General features: G+C 41.0%; 1 protein-coding gene across 10 annotated transcripts in view; it reads right to left on the reverse strand.

Moving 5' to 3' along the window:
- RapGAP1 (Rap GTPase activating protein 1) overlaps nt 1-20,226 on the reverse strand; it is a 96,230-nt gene that overhangs the window by 7,482 nt on the left and 68,522 nt on the right. For 8 of the 10 annotated variants that reach the window (XM_066283387.1, XM_066283386.1, XM_066283394.1 and 5 more), the window contains 2 exons: nt 4,218-4,468; nt 3,692-3,827 (listed from right to left, as the gene is read on the reverse strand). In XM_066283387.1, the coding sequence (XP_066139484.1) occupies nt 3,692-3,827; nt 4,218-4,468 (387 nt within the window). Of the gene's footprint in view, nt 1-3,691; nt 3,828-4,217; nt 4,469-9,746; nt 9,898-17,602; nt 17,626-20,226 lie in introns of those variants that run through there. The other 2 variants (XM_066283396.1, XM_066283393.1) reach the window with 2 other exon arrangements.

Genomic DNA, 20,226 nt, shown 5'->3' on the forward strand with positions numbered 1-20,226 from the left:
TCGATCTTATTGATCGATGCCAGTTAGAAATCGTCACTAGAACACATGTCCTATTAGAGCCACTGGGTTCGTCGCTCTGGAGTGTCTATTATTTTCCCAGGGATTTGCCAAAGACAACGCAATTTCGTTGCCGCAATCCGAATGTCGGTTGCCTTTGTTTATATTTCTTAAGCAAACACAAAAGTCGCCTCGCTCGCGGCTTTACAAATCTATTATTTGATCCTGGCGGGAGCGAAAAACCACCCTTCCATCCCGGGGATTATGCGGATGGGAAATTTTATACAATAATGGAGAAGCTAGGAAAACCGTTGGAAAGTAGATCAGACATACGGAAAGACTCGCACCTAGAGGAAATTCTTCATAGATGTATTTGAGGATATCACGTCATGTGGGAATGAAAATGGGCAATAAAAATGCGCATAACTGTCGGTGTCCTCATAAAAGAGACACGAACGAAGTATGGCGTCTTCGTGCCCTTGAAAAAAACACAATCTTGTCTTAAGTTTCGCGCACGACTGGGCTTCGAGATTCGAAACGTGAACGCATCGTATACGGGGAAATTGTCTTCTTCAATATTGATTTTTTTTCCTAGAACACAATACGATTGTTCAGCGGAGATAAATCTGTGTATATACACAAGGCATTTCCATATTTTCAGCTTGGAACCGAACTAGATCAGGGAACAATAACCCGAGATATGCCTTTTACGGCGACAACGTTCGTTAGCCGGAATACGACAGAGGAAAGAGGAGTCGTAATGGGTTCGGCTTTAAAATATCCCTTCGGGACACAATACGCCTGATTAGGCTCGAACTAATGTCAACTACAAATCTAAATTATGCGACAACGAAAAGGCTTATCACTTTGGTGGCGGAAATTTGCATATGAGCCGAGCTTCATCAAGCAATAACGTGACGCTACAGTGGCCTATTAGCACACCTAGAATTTGATCGGAGAACCGAATCCGACCTCTGCGAGTTAATTCGAATCGCATTAGGCAGAAAAGAAGACAGTTTAAAAGGTGTGCGGCAGCGGAAAAATGTATCTTAAACTAAAGGTCGGAAGAGCCTTGTTTTAGTGAAAAAACAAAAAAAAAACGCTTTTCCACTTTCAACCGCCAAGAGGTTGCTACGACTCGCAAATGGCTGTATGATTGCGAAAATTCGGAGAGCATTGGGAGACAAATTGTAATGTAAATTAGTGTGTAACGCATTTCGATAGATGGCGCTCGTGCCCTTGCACCTAATTCCACTGGTGCTGGAAAGTTGAGGATGTATGAGAATTTTGATTTATTTGTAAAAAAACACCCTCATTCGCCAGATTGCCAAGAAATTTTTGTGCGGGCATTGCGTGTACCAGCAGTGAGTCAGTCGTGGCCCCTTGTAGGTAGGTACGTGTTTTTCTTATTAATGTGCAAGGAATGCGCCCTTTAAAGGTAGGTTTAAACTATCGTTTTACTTCGTAACCACGAGGGAAGAAAATTTTGTTGAATTTATATCCTTCCAAAGAAACTTTTCTTATTTTTAATAATGAGGAAATTTTCGAAAAGGATGGCCTTTCAAGTTTAAGACTGTCATTAAAGGCGTATTGTCCGTGATTCATAATGCTATGAATAACATCTTTCAGTTTTCATTTCGAGGCGGTGCAGTGTTCGGACCAGCAGAATCGTACACGTTATAGATTCTAGTTTTAGGCAGTAAATTGTGCAATATATTTCATCTGTTAGGCCTCGTTCAAAAATGTAATTCTTCGGTTTCAAAACAATACGTAATTACCTGTTTCCAAGGCTATTTATCAAAACAAAAGAAAATATTACTTCGGGGAGGAGTGGGCCCGATTCAAGCTGTGTCATTAAGGAGGTCGCCCTAAATTGCCTTAATCCACTATTTGGAGGGCGTGACCGAAATTAATTTCGTGCGTTTGGAGAATATTCCTGAAAACCCTCGTCAGTAGACCGCAATTCAATATCTGGCGAACAAATGTGTATGTTTTCACACAATACCTATTATTGTTAGACTATACATGCCGACAAGTTTAACTGTAAATAGGATTTTCGACTTTAATAACGCCCACGGTATTTCGTCCGCGATCAACATACATGAAGGAATCCGCCATTTTTCTTCGATTCAACGCAAATCCGTACGTAATTACGTTCCGCCGACACGAAGAGAGATGTAATGTAAGGTCCAGGGAATGGGTCATTCCTTTGGAAACATTACATTACCCGACTAGTATGCACCGATAGACAGTTTATGAGTTATCTATCACATAGCGCCATCTAACGATCACTTCGTATTATGTTGCACAATTTTACATGTGCCACAGTGTATGAATAAATTAATAAGTAGACAGTTCGTTCACTCGTATCGGGCCGCCTAACGATTATTATAAAAGTCGTTTTTTAATTAATTTGAATGTTGGCCGAAATTGATTTCTCGGCGTATTACACAATGTTTGAAGGCCTCGAGAAGCCGCTGCGGTACGCAACAATCCGAAAAAAGCGAGCATCATAGCATGTCCTGTCAAATTTAATGTCAGAAATCGAGTCACTGTTCCTCGCGTCTGCATCTTACGCGCTAGATGTCGTAGTAATTTTTTGAATTCCGGACGATACCAGAGAAAACAACTAGATAGCGCCAGCAGCGACCGAGTGCGTTAAGATGATTAAACCAAGTCTATATCTGCACGGTCCTTGGCATTTTCCCCGCATTTCCAGTGGAATGGCCCAAGTAATAAAAAGACATAACCTTATTTCATCATCGCAAAAGCAAAAAAGAAAGGCCGGTACGTCGGTGGACCGGGGCCATTTTCATAAGCCGATATCGTGCCTCGACCGGACTTGGAAGATCAAAGCGGCTTTCGCAGGCTTTTCTTCAATTCTTAAATTCCGAATGATATGTGGCCCGCTTTGCGGGATTGAAATCTATATATATTTACCTCCGGCAGTTTTAAAGTCAGGGGATAAGAATATGGGGATTTTGTTTCTCGAGACCTTTAAGGAAGGCGTAACACACATTTTATGCCACATTTTGGGAGCGACCGTAGCAATTTTCAGGGCTAAAAAAATTCGAAAGTTGGTGAAAAGTAATGCAGTTTTTGGGAACGTGTGAGGCTGAAACCTGTTAGAATTTCGACTTTGTTGCACTTTATCCCCCGGCAATAGCTCAATGTTGCTCGCAATTTTTTTACATTTTCGCCTATTTTTGGCCACTCCTGCGATTCTATTATTCATTGCTTCAACCTACTTTTCATTTGCGCAACCAATGTTATGGTTTAATGAGTATTTGCCGTAGTCAGCGATTCAAGAGTTACTGAGAATCCTTAAAAATTGCCGAAGAAATCTCGTCCTAATTATTTCAATATCACGACTTCTTATGGTCTTGGGAGGTTTATTATTTTTAATACGCTAATAATACCTAGCCCCTGTCCCTCTAGACCTGCTCCGCCTTCACCTGAGCGTGACGTGGGCGCTATGTGTTAGTGAGAAAAATCACAGTGTTCTTATTGTGCTATTCAAATGGGTGAGTCCATTATTGTTCGCTTTATGCCATAACGGCGACACGGTGACGGCGTCTATTACATGAAATTTCATAGTTTCTATTGCCTGCAATAATCGCACCGAATTATGTGCTAATTTTTGCGAACAACGTGACTGATGATCCCGCAAACAGAAAACAACGATGTGACTCACCCTCCCGACAAAAAAGCGCCTGTAACACTTGGCAGTGTCGTCGGTCTCGATTTTAGCCCGCCACGACTGATGAGGAATGATGGGCACACCCCTGTGATCGAATTGGTCCTCGTGGTCGGTCCCGTCCACCCAGTATCTGGAATTAATAAAAATATGTTTCCTTATTACATCTGCTAAAAGGGGAAAATAAGAAAAATTACAGGTGTTGCGACCGAAAAAAACCGAATGTCAGAAGTTACTAAGAGGTCGAGAATCAGGAATTTTTTGTTTCCAAATATCAGATATGTAAGATGTTGCCCTCCCAACCAGTTTTCCCTTGAAGGCTCACGTCTTAAATTGACCTTTACGTATGAAATTCAACAAAAATTTATTCGGACCGCGCTAATTCTCTGCGTGTCGCAACATCAATTGCACGTACCGTAAAATGCCGACCGACCCGAGCCGGTGCGGTACACGCAGATCTGATTTAAGACCGGCGCAAGTGGGTAGATTGGAAAAACTAAACATTCAAATAGGAATTTCTTACCCCTTCGGGGGTCCAGGAATCATGGCGTACGGTCCAGACCTAGATAGCTCCTCCTGCAGTATTCTCCTGGCCTGCGGAGGCTGCTGAGGTGACAAAGGGGGCGTGGTGCCCGACAGCGGATGCGGAGACCCCGCCGGTGAGATCTTGATGTTGTTATTGTGAGTGAAACGCACATCTTCCTGCGAATCCTGATGAGGCAAAATCTTCTCCTTGGGGATGGAGCCGGTGGTCAGTTGCCGTTGAATTTGCGGCTGAAAGGACGAATTGATCCGGTTAATAAAAAAAGCGATTTCGTGTCACGTTTCGACGGGAATGGAGAGGAAAAAAGTTGCCGATTTCCATTAAGCCCAAGGATTTTCGTCAGAGGCGCGATATTTACTTTGGCACGCGATACCCATACATGAGCATGCAGATTCGTGCCCTATTACGTAAAGGAATTCGCTCTATAAAGGTCGAAAAACCTCTCGCGTGATTATCCTAAAAGGAAACTGGAAATCCATTAATCTTGTTTTTATTTTCCAATTTATTTTAGCGGGCTCGAGGCGGCGTTGTTGATTTTTGACACGTTCGTTCCACGTCTGGAGGCAGGAACATCACACGTCGGTAAAGAATTTTAGGCCAAAAACGCCCATAGATACTTTTTTAATATGCACTAGGGATGAGGCGAACGATCGATTCGGCTTGGGTATTCGGCCTAGTGTACCAATACATATTCGGTTTTGGCCAAAATATATTATACAGGGTGTTTAATATTTAATTTCATTTTTTTTTTTAATATTTCACGTTTTGGGATGCGAACATAAAATTCGAGACACGCCATGGCGGGATAAATGTGCACGTTCCTCTGTAGGCATAATAATGCCATTTGCACAAGCGGCATATGTGCCGCCATTCTCGAGTAGCCGTTTTTTGAGACAAAAAACGATTTTTTATTCATGTACCTACCAAAAAACCGGCATAGGGTTCCAAGTGCGATTTTTTAGAATTGTTTAGGTTTAATTCTATTTTAGTAGAGGTGGAGGACGTGAAGGCAAACATTTTTTGCCTAATAAATTATCCGCGAATTAATGATTTTAACTAGAAGAAATAAAAGACTCGTATGATAACAAAATGTACTGTAATCTAATGTTTTACGTTAATGCACACAAATCAATGTAAAATAGGTAGCAAACGAATGATAAATATTTTATAACAATTTTTCAAAATTTCACCTATTTTTCTCGATACAAGCATTGCACTGTCGATTTATCGATTCACGAACCCTATAAAAATGATTTTTTTATCTCGAAAACGGCTTTTTCAGCAACAAAACGCTAAGAGGTTTTTTTTGAATTAGGAATTAATGGTACATTATAAAAAAAACATTCGTATTAAGAAAAGCCAGTGGCATGCCATCTTTTCCATCAAAAACGTCCCATTGAATGGCCGCACACACGCCACTGGTTTAAATAACAACATTCTGTCTACTCGGAACGTGCACATTTACCGCGCCACAGCACGTCCCGAAATTTTATGTCCGCATCCCAAACCGTTTTTGAAGTATTTAAAATTCTGCATCTCTCGAGAGTTTGTCGATACATTTATGAAACACCCGGTACATACAATTAATTTCGCACATTCGGGCCATATTCTTCGGACGGTTTAAGAATAAACTACAATTGCCTTTCGATGCAAGAGTAGCAGTTTACTTTCGGGCCGCCCTGTATCACGGTCGATGAATTCTCAAACAATATTTGCCCCACATACGCAAGGCATTAAAACGTATTCCTACATGCAAACTTTGGGATTATAACCAGGTTTTCCTGCATAATTAACTGGATAAAACGTGACAAACAGGGTGTCCCATTAGTGTTTCATTACGTTTCAAGAGGTGGTCAAAACACAGTCAAAACTAACGTGGATTCCCGCGTAAGCCACGTTCCAATAATGCTCCATTAGGAAGTCGCAGGGCGTCAACGTTTTATTGTAAAATCCGATGTCTTCGAGACGGCATCAGATAGGTAACTGAGATTCGGTCATTTTTGACGGTTAATGTGGACGCGTGACGTTTCACAAGTGGCGCGCGCGCGCGCGCACACAGGCGCATCCCGGCACGTTTTTGGGAGCAAAATGGTCGCCACTGCTCGTTTTCAAAACGAACAATATTTTTGGAAATTTCATTTCGTTTAAAAGAAAAAACGGTCGCACGACTCTTTTTCATCCGGCGCGTCGATTCTCAGCAAAAAAGTTAAAAAGGCCCACATGCGCGATACTCTTTAAATGGTTTTAATAACATGTGATGTGGTCTGAGTATCGTTTATCTGCTGTTAACAAAATGCCGAATTTCGTTTACGTATTTGACGCGGTTTCAAAGATATCGATGAAAATTGGACATTTTAATTAAACTGTAACACCCTATATCCTCCTAATGGGACAACGTTGGCAAACCGTTTATGTGGGAAATCGGGTTACTTTTCAACGCGCCATCGCCACCTGAAATATGACGAAAAACATGCGACACCCTGTATATAAGAGGTCTTTTATTTGCCGAGGGTGTAATTAGGAAATCTGCTCGTGCATCACACAAAAATCTAATGGAAAGTTCGTTCCTGATTTACGGCTTGAAACTTTTAAACGCCGAACTGAATCTCACGCTATATGGGTTGATGTAAATCGATTTAATATATGTACATAGTTGGAAAAGTGGTCTGGAACATGCAATCAGCGGCGACTTACAGTCTGCAACACACATTACGAAGGTCAATCTAAGTGTATAATTGCCATTAAAAATTCTTGTAGCTCTGAATCAATAAACGCAAACGGCTTTGCACTTAATTTTTTTTTTCCACAAGTTTTTCCTTTAATTAAGTAGCATTTTCAATCTCATTGTATTCCTTCGCGTTTAGGCGAAGTCATTCGTTCATTAACGAGACTTTTTGCTTTCCCGATTGTGTTTTGTGTGAACTATGTCGCGAAACTCTCACAAATTAACTGGCTTCATTACGGCAAGACAACCAATTAGTTTTCACGGTTGTCTTGTTCGGGTTTCGATAGAAAACAATATTGAATAAGGCAAACGGGCCCCGCCCAAGGCGGGAAGGAGATAAATTTAGTTCCCAGAGAACTCATTCAAGAGCAGGCAAAACCGACATGGCTAACGAAACTTTAGCGGTAACCATCTACAGGCGAAACTAACACACGTTACAGTTTTGGATGAGGGGGTTAATTTCCCGGTTCCAGACCGCAGTTTTGAACGACAAACATGGAAATTTCATTTTTAACGTTACAGATGTTATGTGGATAAAGCTTAATTAAAATATGAAATATCTTGTTAGCAAGCACAATCTCCGGATCTTGAGGCTGATGATCCCGGGACTTCGGGCATTACATTAGTCCTCGAATTACCGGAGATTGTTGAGTGCAAGAGCTCGAGTGTTTTTCAGGGAAAAAAACAATAGGACGTCGATGACGCTCGTGCGGCCTTCGTGAAATTACTAAAATACGGGGTGATCCAAAATTGATCGCGAATATTTTAAGAGAGTATTCTTGAGGTCAATGCAAGGCAGTTTCTTCCGACGAATCGGCGCGTTAAAACGCATCCTTTGAGGGCTGGACACATCGAAAGTTGGAGGGAAAAAATCGATTGTGTCAAATTGGGGCCGCGATTAATCGTTAAATTTCACGAAAATTTGCAAGCTCTGGTTTCTGTAGGTGCTCTACTCATTTTTTTTTTACTTCAAAAATTATGTAAACTTAATTTCGGAGAGAATAAGCAAAAATGTCGGGAGTGGCAGCGCACCAAGTTTTTCAGTTTATTTTCATAATGCAGCAACCGCTCGATAATGAAAATATTGCGTTAATGTAAACACAAAATTCGTGCCATTAAATGGAGCGGATCGTGCGATAATGTAAATAATATATTCGCTCGATGACGGAAATAGCCCTTGGCCCCAAGACCCCAAGCACTGGTATATTTCACTATTTGACTTTCTTTACTTTACCCCAATATCTTCACATAATGCAAGTGTTTCCGGACACATTTCGTTCCATACTGCAAGATCATAGTGTTAGACCAGTTATCGAGTAGCGAAAGGAAAAAAATCTATAAGGAATTTCTTCAAAATTCATTCTGAAATCATCAACACCCCGAACTAAAATATATATATATGGGTTCAATTCACTCCTCTTTATTACCAGTAATCCTGTATGTATTCAACGTTTCATTAGTAGATCGTTTATTATTTCATCACGTTCGCTAATGTAACCCAAATTCGATTTGAATTAGTTTACATTATCGAGGGGCTACTGTACTACTCTTTCGTGCAATATCGGTTTTGGGGTAAAAGATTAGTTGCAACAACAAAAAAAAAACTGAAAACGTCAAAATTTTAAATTTTTTCATGGTCGATTTTGAATATCTAAGACACATAAAATGTGGACTTGGAAATTTTCTCGAAATTCGGTCGGTGACTCTGGTCATAATTTGACATATACGATTTTTTCGCCCAACTTCGACGACTCCGGCTCTCAAGGGATGCATTTTAGAACACAGGTTTATAGGAACAAACAGTATCATCGTGACCTCAAAACTACTCTCTTAAACTTTTTGTACTCAATTTTGAGTCACCCCGCACACAAGAGAAACTGTAAAGAAAGCCAACTTCGACATTTCAAACTTCAAGCCATTGAAGTCGCCTTCAAAAGTAGGTGCACTTAGACTACGGGTGAATATACACGGTGTTCCGCTTAAAATAAAGAAATCGAGCTTGTAACGGATAACAATGATAATTGCAATGCGCGGCACCCTGTGGACTACGAAATGCGCAAAAAGGAAAACTTTCCCACAAATTGTTACTATTTTAAATTAAAATTTGCGTTCTCTCTGTCCTGCGTTGATTATTATTAACTGAAGCCATTGTTTGGAGGATTATTATTAAAACAAATTATCATTAGATGAAAATATGCATAAACTCCCATACTGACACTGACAAAAACAGCAACTAAAAGCAGTTTTCATGTCCGCGGTTCATGCTCGAATCTTGTCCCGCTATCATTACATCCAGTCTAATTAGCAAAAGAGCGTTAGACAGTAACTAACCAGGCCTTGTTAACGCAAAATAAATATTTAAACAAAATGCAACGAATCACTGATCACAGAAGTTTCTAGACTTGGCTGCCAGTTTGTTGAGTGCATAATTAGCATTAAGCATCTGTTGCTGTAATTTTCTCTATTGTCTAACGTGCGTTTAAATTGTTGTTTATTGGCCGAGAGTCAAAAACACGCAATTAGCTGATGAGGCACTTCGATGGTCTAACACCAAAGAGTGCTGGCGCACAATGCTGGCCTTAATGCAATCAATATGGTTTAGTTAAAATCTAGTGATTTAATTAATCTATTAGTGCGAACAGGTCGCGTTTGTTTAAGGCTAAATTAGGTTAACTGAGCGGCTGAAATTTAATTGGTGATTTTATTATCGGGAGTTGATTGATTTATAGCCTCGTTCCACTAACGAGAATTACGGCTGTTAAATACATGCAAATATTCCTTACCCTTTTCTTAGTCTTGATCCGAAAATCGTCTAAAAACATGTCAAAACTCTTGCCTCTCAGCATGTTTGACGTTACACTAAGAATCACCTAAAAACATATTTTTTCGTCGCTTCAGGAGCGCTCAGTTTCTGGACAAACACGCTATACTAGTTTTTGGAAGTAAACACTGTCCTATTTATGCGATAATTTTCGTTGCGTCAATTTGATTGGTCATTAGCGCCGAGGTACTAACAAGACGAGGAACAAAGTCTTTTTAAATATAGACAGGGACAAGCTTATAAAAGGTCCGGCCAAATCAATATGATCACGTTTCTGGATTAGGACACGTGTCCGACCTATGCGAAAATAAATCTCTGATAGGGTTCAGACGAGTATCAATAATAGATTAATCGATCATGGTTTGGATGAAACATGTAGACACAATGGGTCTCAATTTGTTATTGGTAATAATTCGCACCCCGGTAGGTTTGACCGAAAACTCCTGCCAATATTTGCATTTGCAATGAAATCGATTGTAAGCCGGTGCTAAAAATGGATAAAGTGATTATTTTGAAGTAAACATTGTGGTACGGTGTGAAAATGTGTTGATCGCAATGGATAAATAATGCCCCGAAACTAAATAAACATCGGGTTGCCCTTAGCACCATCGCTCAGTTGTGAGTAGCAGGGCATCATTCTGAGAGTGTGCTAATTTGTCGGTTAAGTCGATGAAAAAATAATGTCGCACGGGAGCCAAAGATGTCTGGACATGATGGCGAATGCGCCGCCGAAAGCTGACGAAGTATCTGGGACGGTTTCTCCCTCCCCCCTCATATTTCTTATTTACTGCAACAGCGACACATCTAGACTGTGTGGATATTGTAGCCAATGGGCAAAATATAAATCCACTGCTTTAAACCTAAGCCGACACGAAGTTACAAGGCCTCCCGTAAACAAAAACAACCCAATTTTCCGCTCAACTTCCTCAAGGCATAAACAAAACTCGTTTTGGCACCAACTCAAATCAGGCTGTTTCGTAAAAATAGCCCCGAATCCCACTTCCCTGTATTTGTTCTTCTGCGGTAATAAAAACCAGCTTTTCCTGAGTGTTATGCAACTGTGTCACGAAGAACACATCTACCGTACAAGTGCATCAGAGTACAGTTACCGAAAAGGCGTCTGTGCTCTTTTCCCCAGACAGATGACCCACTAAACCATGGTCGAGAAGAATTTATCGGAGGTCGGAAAAGAAGATTTCCTCTTTGGCGTGTGTGTGCTGCAAAAAGGAGGTTTTTAACGGTGAATTATGTCCGAATGTGATATAGTATCACTTGCAGCCATTCATGCAAGAATGGTAATTAACGACGTGACCAGGCACTTTGTTTTCGGATTTCTAGTTGAGGGTGAAAAATTCCGCTGATACGATCGACGCTAAAACCGAGAGATCCCCCGGGGCACCAGCACGTAATACGACCGCGACCATGAGTCACAGAGGCCTTAAGGCACCTCGCCTTGTTTGGACCATCTCCGAAACGAGTCACTATGCATTAGTAGCATTTTTATTACCTAAACCTAGAGCTATTACCCTTTATTACTTGGGTTCTCACCGTTACTAAAATTCCTCATTTATAATGCCAATTGGTCGTGTTCAGATGTGCGAGACAGTTGGGTTCTCTTTATAATTTGAATGTCCGATCCTTGAAAGTCTGCACCGATGGCAGAACGAACGTACGGTTTGTTTGTATCCCCGTGTGCCACGAAAGAAAAGAAGTCAAGGATAAAATTGAAAAAAGATGCCGGGAACGTTCCTTTGAAGCGTTCCTGATTGTTCCGCTAAAGCAAGAGCGAAACTCATTATGGGGTCGACTTTGTTTGGTCAAAACGACGACAGCTCGAGCTCAAAGAAAGCTTAATTATTCGCGGATTATTCATAGAGTCAAATGTGAGCCAGCGCGGGTGTTGCATGTAGCAATACCCGGTGCGTTTTATGTTCTTTCAACTGACTGAAGCCCACTTTCGTAAATATCGTCGTTAAGTAATGTCGTAAGTGCTGTAAGTAAATGCGACTCCGCACCGAACGCGCCGAACTGTGCAGCTCGGCGCGAAACGTTTTAAGGAGAAAATCGATTATGTGCTTTGGTCCATTTCGCGCGTGCGCACACCGTTTCAATTAAAATCGACGGTTACTTCACTCAAAATCGCACAGATAGCGTACCTATTTGCAATCCTGTACAAAACAAACGCGGACAAACAAACGTTTTTCTTTAATTTACCGAGACTTGCCGGATCGTGTCCGTTCTTGTCGCAGACTCGCACCATTTTAGTGCGCTTCGGCGCAGATCACTGTTCAAATCTGACGCGCCACGTTACGTAGAGCAGATTTTAACAGTGCGGCCCCATCGGTTTGGAACCGTGTCACCATCACCATCGTAAGAGTTTGTTTTACGCCTGCATTTGATGAAGTCTTAGTTTGGAAGAAAAATACATTTAAAAAAAACTCTATTGATTGCCGTACTAAAGCAATTTCTTTCGAAATGCAGCATTAGAAAGAAATGATCACAAAATTGGTGTTTTTTGAAATTTTGAAATTTGTTTTTTAAATTAGTAAATACAAAAAAATATGGAGGATTAACAAAATGTTTTAAAGTTTTTAAATACCTTTGACTTTCATTTACTAACTTAACAAAACAAAGTTCAAAAAACACCAGTTTTGTGATCATTCCTCTCTGATGCTGCATTTTTGAAGAAATTCCTCTAGTATGGCAACGCCGCAATCAATTAAGATTTTTTTAAATGTATTTTTCTTCTAAATTAAGTCTTTATTAAATGGTGTAAAGACACCATGAGTAGCTGTTTAAAAAAGTATAACGTTATGCTGCCCAGCAAAAACTTAACACCCTGTATAAACAGAAATATTATTAGATCGTGCAGCTTTCGAATATAAATGAGTACACTGTTAAATATTTTATATTGATATTTATGCAAAGGCACCAGTATATATTTGTATTTCGTTATATCAGCTCTGACATAATATCGTCATCACGCGCAAGAATTTCAACCCCTGTTAAACCACACTTGATGAAACCAGGAGTCGATTCGAATCTGCCCAAGGCTGCACCCCAACCATCCATCGAATCGATGTCAATTCCTGGATTTTCAACCCGCGCCGGGGGGTCAAAGAAGTAGCCAGACCACGATTACTCATGCCGGCTGATGTTTTAAACCGGCTAAGTACGTCTACGGAGCGAGGATGTGGACGTACATCATTGGCTACCTGCTGAGTCCCTCAGGTTCCGGGAATTTACCTTGAGGGCGCATGTGGAGGTAGACGCCTCTTAAGACTTCGAACCCTCGTGCGAATATTAGAGCTAAGCGAAAGTGTTTTTTGCAGCTACGAGGACAGTCCCAAAAGTACCTAAACCTAACAGTTAAGAAAACAAAATTTTGAAAAATGTTACATAATTTTTCAACGTGGTCTCCTTTCAGGTCGACACACTCTTCCCAGCGATTTCCTATGGCTCTTATGCCCTGTTTATAGTAAGAAGTTTCGAGTGTTTCAAAGCATGCACCAACCTCGGACTTCACCTCTTCACTATTAGAAAATTTCCCTCTAACGAGCCATTTTTAAGAATTTGAAAATCGAAAATAATCCGAGGGGGCTAAATCTGACGCGTGGGGAGGGCGAGGAAAAAGTTCGAAACCATATTGATCGATTTTGGTCATCGCGATGACCGACGTGCGGCCTGGCACGTTGTCTTGATGAAATAAGATTTCCTTTTTCGCCAAATGCGGTCGCTCTTTGTAGATTTTCACCGCAACTTTCGGAACGACCAACTCACCGAGTCGACCTCTGGGCAGTTCGTCTTGGCAGCTCATGCGACCGCGTTCAAACTCTTCAACCCAACATTTGACAGTTTTTATCGAAGGTTCAGATTCCCCCATGTCAGAGTCTAACTCCCCCTTGATGTGGCAAAGACCAAGATTTTTCAAATTAAAGTATCGGTTCACGTATCGATTAGCAATTTTTCCCATGTTCACAAATGACTAAAAGCCTTCACTAAAAATGGCTCCCGAAAAACAACAAACCAACGCAGTCCTTCGAACTTCAGACATGAACTTTTGAAGGTTACGTCTTTGTAATATAGACAGACTCTTAGCAGAAAAATCTCCTTGAACGCGTCAGTTCTGGTACTTCTCGGACTGCCCTCGTAGACATTTCAATATGTATTTTGAATGTTTAATGCGACAGAGAAAACAAATGCCGAAAACCAGCTCAGAACTTTTTCAAGTCCCGTAGCGCGACTTGCATTGAAATTTGAGTAGGTGGCCGACATTATTGTGGTTTAGGAATTTAACCCAAAAGCCCCCTGAAGGGCACTGAGAATTTTAGGCCGCATAGAAAGCCATTTGGAATGAGCCTGCACCAGTTCGAGTATTTATGTATTGGGTGTTAGTTGTGCGTTTGTTGATAGTAGTAGCGGGTATGGACCTCGCAGCTTATGGGCTCATGGAGTAGAGGCCGACGTCATGGGAGTGGGCGTGGTTTATAACATAAAGCTCGCCTCCTGTACGAAGGGCCATGCTTGATGTGGGGCTCTTCATGAGCTCTTGTCAATGTGGTGAGAAATACTCATATAACAATATCAATAATAAATAATAATAAAATAATGGTTATTGACGCCTGTGGTATGCTTTTCAGGTGACAATTTACTCGGAAGAATTCTGTTCGGAAGTGAAAGCGCTCTCTTTGCCTAATGGATATTAAGAGCCCCTTGACGAAGTGAGCTCTGCGTTTTTTGCTATATCTCTGTTAAGATCTTCGTCTACGCTCCCTTCAACTCCTTCGCTCTTACCATTTTTAGTGTATTCTCTTAGTCACTTCAGCGCACCGTAATTTACGTTATATATCTTAAAATTATAATTGAACGTTCTTTAAATGCCCAACTCCGGCAAAATATAGATTTACCTGATATACCTATCCGTGTAACAAAAATAAGGTTTTGCATAAATTTCAACAAGAAACACATGCAAACTAAATTATCCGCAGCGTAGAGTGTTTTAATTTACAGTCGCAGGGGGCGCCCCGTTAGATTATTCCCGCATTTGAACCAACGAAACGTGAATGCACAACTTACGTATCTATGGAAGTTTACATTATATGCCCCCAAAATAATCTTATCTGACGGCCGCAACGGCAACAGTGCAGTGATTAACCTATATTTCTGATTAGTGGAAATTCATTTCGGTTGCCGTTAAAATTATCAATGGACGAGCACCGTGGGGGTCTTCATAATCGCAGGGCGTCCATCTCTGGAGCGCGGCCGCGAGGAGTTTGGAAATTTAAGAAAAAAAAAAGTGCGAATTGGGTTAAGCTGGGAGAAAGGCGCGAGCACCCGGTATGAAACGGTTGGAGAAACGTCCTAACCGACTGGCGATAAATTGACCTAGAAAAAACGAACATTTTTGATTAAAATCTGGAAAATTGTCCCGTCTTTAAGCGTCTCGAAGTCGGTCTAAGCATCGGGCGATCCTACGGACTGCGCCAAAAACATTTAAGGATTTCGATTATCACTCGACTTCCCCATTTTAATCTCGATTTTAATTAACGCTGCCAACAATAATCTGACAAAAACTCATCTCCTATTCAATTTCTGGTCGACTTGGTCTTTTGTGCTTTGCAAACCGATTAGAGGAAACCAACAGCGTACACTCGAGTGTATGCTAGATCCAGTAAGCTCATTTCAATACTGACAGTCACTTCCTGTATAATCTCAGGTGTAATGCGTTCAATTAAAGCGATCCTCGGCAGTTACGCATAGCTTGATCTAAGGTCAAGGGTTATTCACTAGAGCCGATTGGAAATCGTGACATATGCTCGTCGTAAGTTTGAATCGTCGGCATCAAACCACCGAGAAATGGCGTCGTTTTTAAACTAAAACTCCGTGGACGTCGGAAATCCGGAGGAAACTTTCCTACTTTAGAAGTTTCGAAAAGTTTTGTTAAAATTTCTCATTTCTGACGTAGTGCTGTCTAAATAAGAGATTCTGCTCGCCTCGAGGTTTTAATTTGGAGAAATTAACCACTCACCGTTTCGGTAATCCACTGTTTTTCAAAGAGGCACGTAGAGCTCGTTTATATTTAAATGCATTGTGTACCAAGGATCAGTAATAATGCCCACCAGAGAAAAACGCTTATGTCTTGCTGATTACGCATGCAGTCTTTCCCGTGTTCGAAGAACAAGCTTAAGGGGCTTTAAAAGAGGTTTTTGTGTTCATTTTAAAGCGATTTGCAGTGGTATTGATTGGACTAGTGGGCTGAGTTGCAAATATGGGATCCAAGGGACTGTGCCAGGAATGAGATTTAAAAATGCCGAGGCTCGTTTACAACCTGGGAAATTCCGCCCTTAGGTTTAAACCACTGAGCGACCCCATCGACTGCGCCCATTCGTTATTCCGAAGGAAAAAAACGAAGACAGAACTGAGGCGTACCTCCGAAACAGAGGTCAAGAAATGTTAAGAAAAAAAAAAATCAGATAAAATCTACAGGGTTATTGACTCGGTTGTTTAAGGTGTATGTTACTGTTTATACTCTATTCTGCGGTCCTGTCGGCGGTGTCGAAAGCACACCTTATACAGGGCGTCTCGTTAACTCTGTCACAAGGCGATATCTCCGTCACGGTTGGAAATACTTGAAATTTTTTTTGGGACAAATTGTTGGTTTGGTTTGATGAAAACGCATTACGCGATGGGTCTTTACTGTTTTTCTTACTACCGGTCATACTGGAGGTCAATGTCAAGTTTCTCGTTTCAAGTTGAACGTCCTCCATATTTTTGCATTTTAAAATTCTAGACATTAAAATGATTAAATGGTTGTTAGGCCTCCCCATTCCCAGACTTTACATTTAAATGCCGCATGCAATTTTTGGCTACGGAGAACACGTCATTTCCGCAAAATGTCAAATTTTCGACTACACATAGCGAGTTCTATGGAATTTGGATGACCGTCCTTAAAAGAAAAATGATAAAATTGAAATGACGTAAAGTAGCTAAACACTAATTTTCAGTGAAACTTCCACCTGCACATTTCACAACTATTTTATTTATAATTCGAAACCAAATTCGATTTCCATGGCAACGACTGAGCAGGTGACCACCACTACCACGCTGCGCTCTCATGCCCAAAACCGGCCGTATTGGTTGCAACGCCGGCAACGATATTTGGACTTGTTATTATTTACTAAAACTTGCGAATTGGATTGAGAACGGTTAATCATGTTAGTAGCATAAGGAGAATGTAAACGACGTTACTGGGGTGCTTCTGAGCTCTACACCGCCAAAAATCGCACGGGACATCTAAACGTGAGCTCCAGAAACGAGGAGACCTAATAATGATTTAATTAATTTTACGTGCGGAGTCTGAAAAAAATATATATACAGGGTGCTCCGCTTGAAGTAAGGCAGTGGGCACCGACCTCCGGTATGACCGGTAGTAGTAAAAACAGCGGAGCCCCACCGCACAAAACGTTTCATGAAACCAAACAATTTGTGCCCAAAACGCTTTCGAGCGTCTCTACAATGGAGATATCGCCTTGTAGCGCAGCTACCGAGGCGCCCTGCAGAGAATGGCCCACATCAGTGCGAATTTCAATTTTTTTTTAATTTGTCTGCAATTTCCAAAACGTGAAAAAGATTTTTAGTTTAACTTCGATATGGTTAAATACAAGACATAAGTCGATTTATTGTACTCAAACCCCCTTGCGACTAGTCGCAAGTCCGCGAACCAAAAACTACGTGACTCACGGATGATTTTGCAAAAAAAAAATACTTTCGAGGTCCCGCACGACGGACACAAGCTGCTCCCCTGCAAGGCAAATTTACCATTGTTTATGGGCCACCCTATATAAGTCCGTCAAAACGAGATCGTCCTGTTCGCAGCACTTTTATACGCGCAGGCCCCCCTCAATCTTCACCTCCATCGCGACACTTTAAAACTTAAATCTCGCCGGTTTTATTTAAAATAAACGACACATTATCATCTTTTTAAGTCCATTATTTCATGGAATCGCTTATAAAACGCCAGGGCAAGTAGACCGGACACAAATCACTCGAGTTTATGGGGTACGAAGCGTCGCACTTGCATATGGCCGCGACACCAGCCCGTATAAAATTAGATGTATGCCAGGTACTTACACCTATTTTCGTGCCCGAGATAAAATATGACGGTGTTAGAGTGCTCTATAAGAGCTCTTGTGTCTTTTTAGATTTGAAGCAATTTAGTTTTATGTTCGAATTAACGAATACACGTAACGCGGAAACTGCAATTCGAAAGATGGGCTGCACTCTCATTTGCGACTATTAAAGTTTACGTGTATTGTCCGTTATTCCACGCTTTACCGCCGTTATTCTCAAACAAACTCCCACAGTACTATATGTAAGAATAACTCCCGAAACTCCTCATCAACTTTCCGGTTGATAAATCCGAAAGAAGCAGCGTTTTGTCTTCTCGTTATCCCTTGCCTGACAAATCGAGTCCATTAGTAACGAACTGTTTATCCGATAATGGCGAACTAATTTATGGGGTTGTTTTCCCAACGGTCGTTATATTTCTTTATTGAAATTTTCGGTCCATATTTCACGCACGGCTAATTTATTATATCGGAGATTTATCGCGGAGCGACTACGGGGGAATGTCCCGTTTTGGCGCAGTCGAATGGATGCGATGATAGATTTTGCCTATCAAGACTAAAAGAGGAGGAAAGTTTGTGGAAAATCGAGAAATAAATCGCGCAATGTTTCAAAATTACCAAGCAGAAAAATCGTCGAATTATCCGAAAAAGGCGGATCGGAGGAGTATCATCGAACCACGGCACGATCCCCTTATTAAGTCCAAACTCTACAATTCATCAGCTACGTGAATTAATTTTAAAAAAGTTAAAAAAAAAATCATCAAGCTTGACGCATTCAACCTGAATTTTGGCGCAGTCCTAGAACGACTGAAATGGCAATTTCGCTTTAGTATTTCCATATACTTTGGCGCAGTCTACAGGATCAAATTTCACATTTTACGCTGAAGGCAGTTTATCTAGCTGGTTAAAGCACCCATCGTATGCAACAAAGAAAAAAAGGTAGCTAATGAGACCTTTTGTGTGCAAATCGGGGAATTAAAACAGACGTGTTGCTTTAATTGCCGTTTCATTTGGAAAGGAGAACAATGGCATGCGGTACTGCCACTAGAGTCGTTAAGACGAAGAATTCCTCGGAGTCCCATTCGATTTGTATTTTTTCTCTTTAATTTTGAGACCATATCAACACCTCACCCTTAACAAAACCCTGCGCGTATTTCTCAAACAAAAAAACAAAAAAATCGCCTCATATTTTATTTTTTATCTATTCCCCATCGCCCTGCCCATATACTCCTTAAACGTATCAAAACTACACGGGAAATATCCATAATACGCATTTTTTATTCAAATACCAGACGATTCGAGGTGTCTACGGGCCTTTTTGGTTTATTTGCCGAAAACTGGGGCGTAACAAAATAAGCCAAACAATATCGGGGAAAAGTGGAAAACCACGCACAATGGAGGAACCAGGGTGGCTTATTTACCATAATGGTTGCCAACTTGAGATAAAAATGTCACGTTGTCGTTGGCCCAATGCCGTTCTCACATTTCTCTCCCGTGTGCGGAATGATGGAGTGGCAGTCACGTGCCACAACCATGACGAAGTCTTTCTTTTGTACCTATTTGTTTATTTTAGAAGCTGGTAAAAAGTAAATTTGCCCCAGAATAGAAACCCACGATAATAGTATTGTGGCCCAGTCCGTAGGATCACTTCATTGGGAAAAAACCTCTCTAGAGGGTGATTCATCAGCGACGGGACAAGCGAAAGGGGAAAACCCCGCCGGTCAATTGGTGCCGATTGGAGAAAATATGTATAATCCGAAAGTTGATAGTTTCGGACATATACAGGGTGCTGAAAGTTGAAATTTTAATCGATTTTTTTGCCATTATTAATCACTTGAAAATTTGTAAAGATATGTTGTTACAGCTGACGAGTAAGATATGTTTTGCAATTTCTACGTTGCTAATAGATTATTATAAATGATCAAATTTAAACATGGCGTTCGCCAATTGGATTTTTCTCGAAAACGAATCGAGATATCGAAATGAAACAGGAACACACACTACTTTCTCCAATCGTCACTATTTGTCGTGCAGTTTTCGGTCGGCCCGTTGTCAATTAATCACACTGTAGATTGGAAAATTTTTAAATGGGAAACATAAATAAAACGGGCAATGTCAGAATGGCCCGCCTTCTTACATCCCCATTGGGCCCACCGAGTATCGCATCATTTCTGGAGTTCCCAGTAGGGTCACGTGCCACGACCAAATGAAAGAATTCTCTTTATTAATAATTTTCGAAATCGACGAAAATACGTCTCGCCTAGCCATAAAACTCGAGGAAGCCTCTATGTCCCCGAAACGAGACATTACATTTAT

Source organism: Euwallacea fornicatus, chromosome 7 (genome assembly GCF_040115645.1).
Source record: "Euwallacea fornicatus isolate EFF26 chromosome 7, ASM4011564v1, whole genome shotgun sequence".
In the NCBI taxonomy this organism is placed as follows: Eukaryota; Metazoa; Arthropoda; class Insecta; order Coleoptera; family Curculionidae; genus Euwallacea; species Euwallacea fornicatus.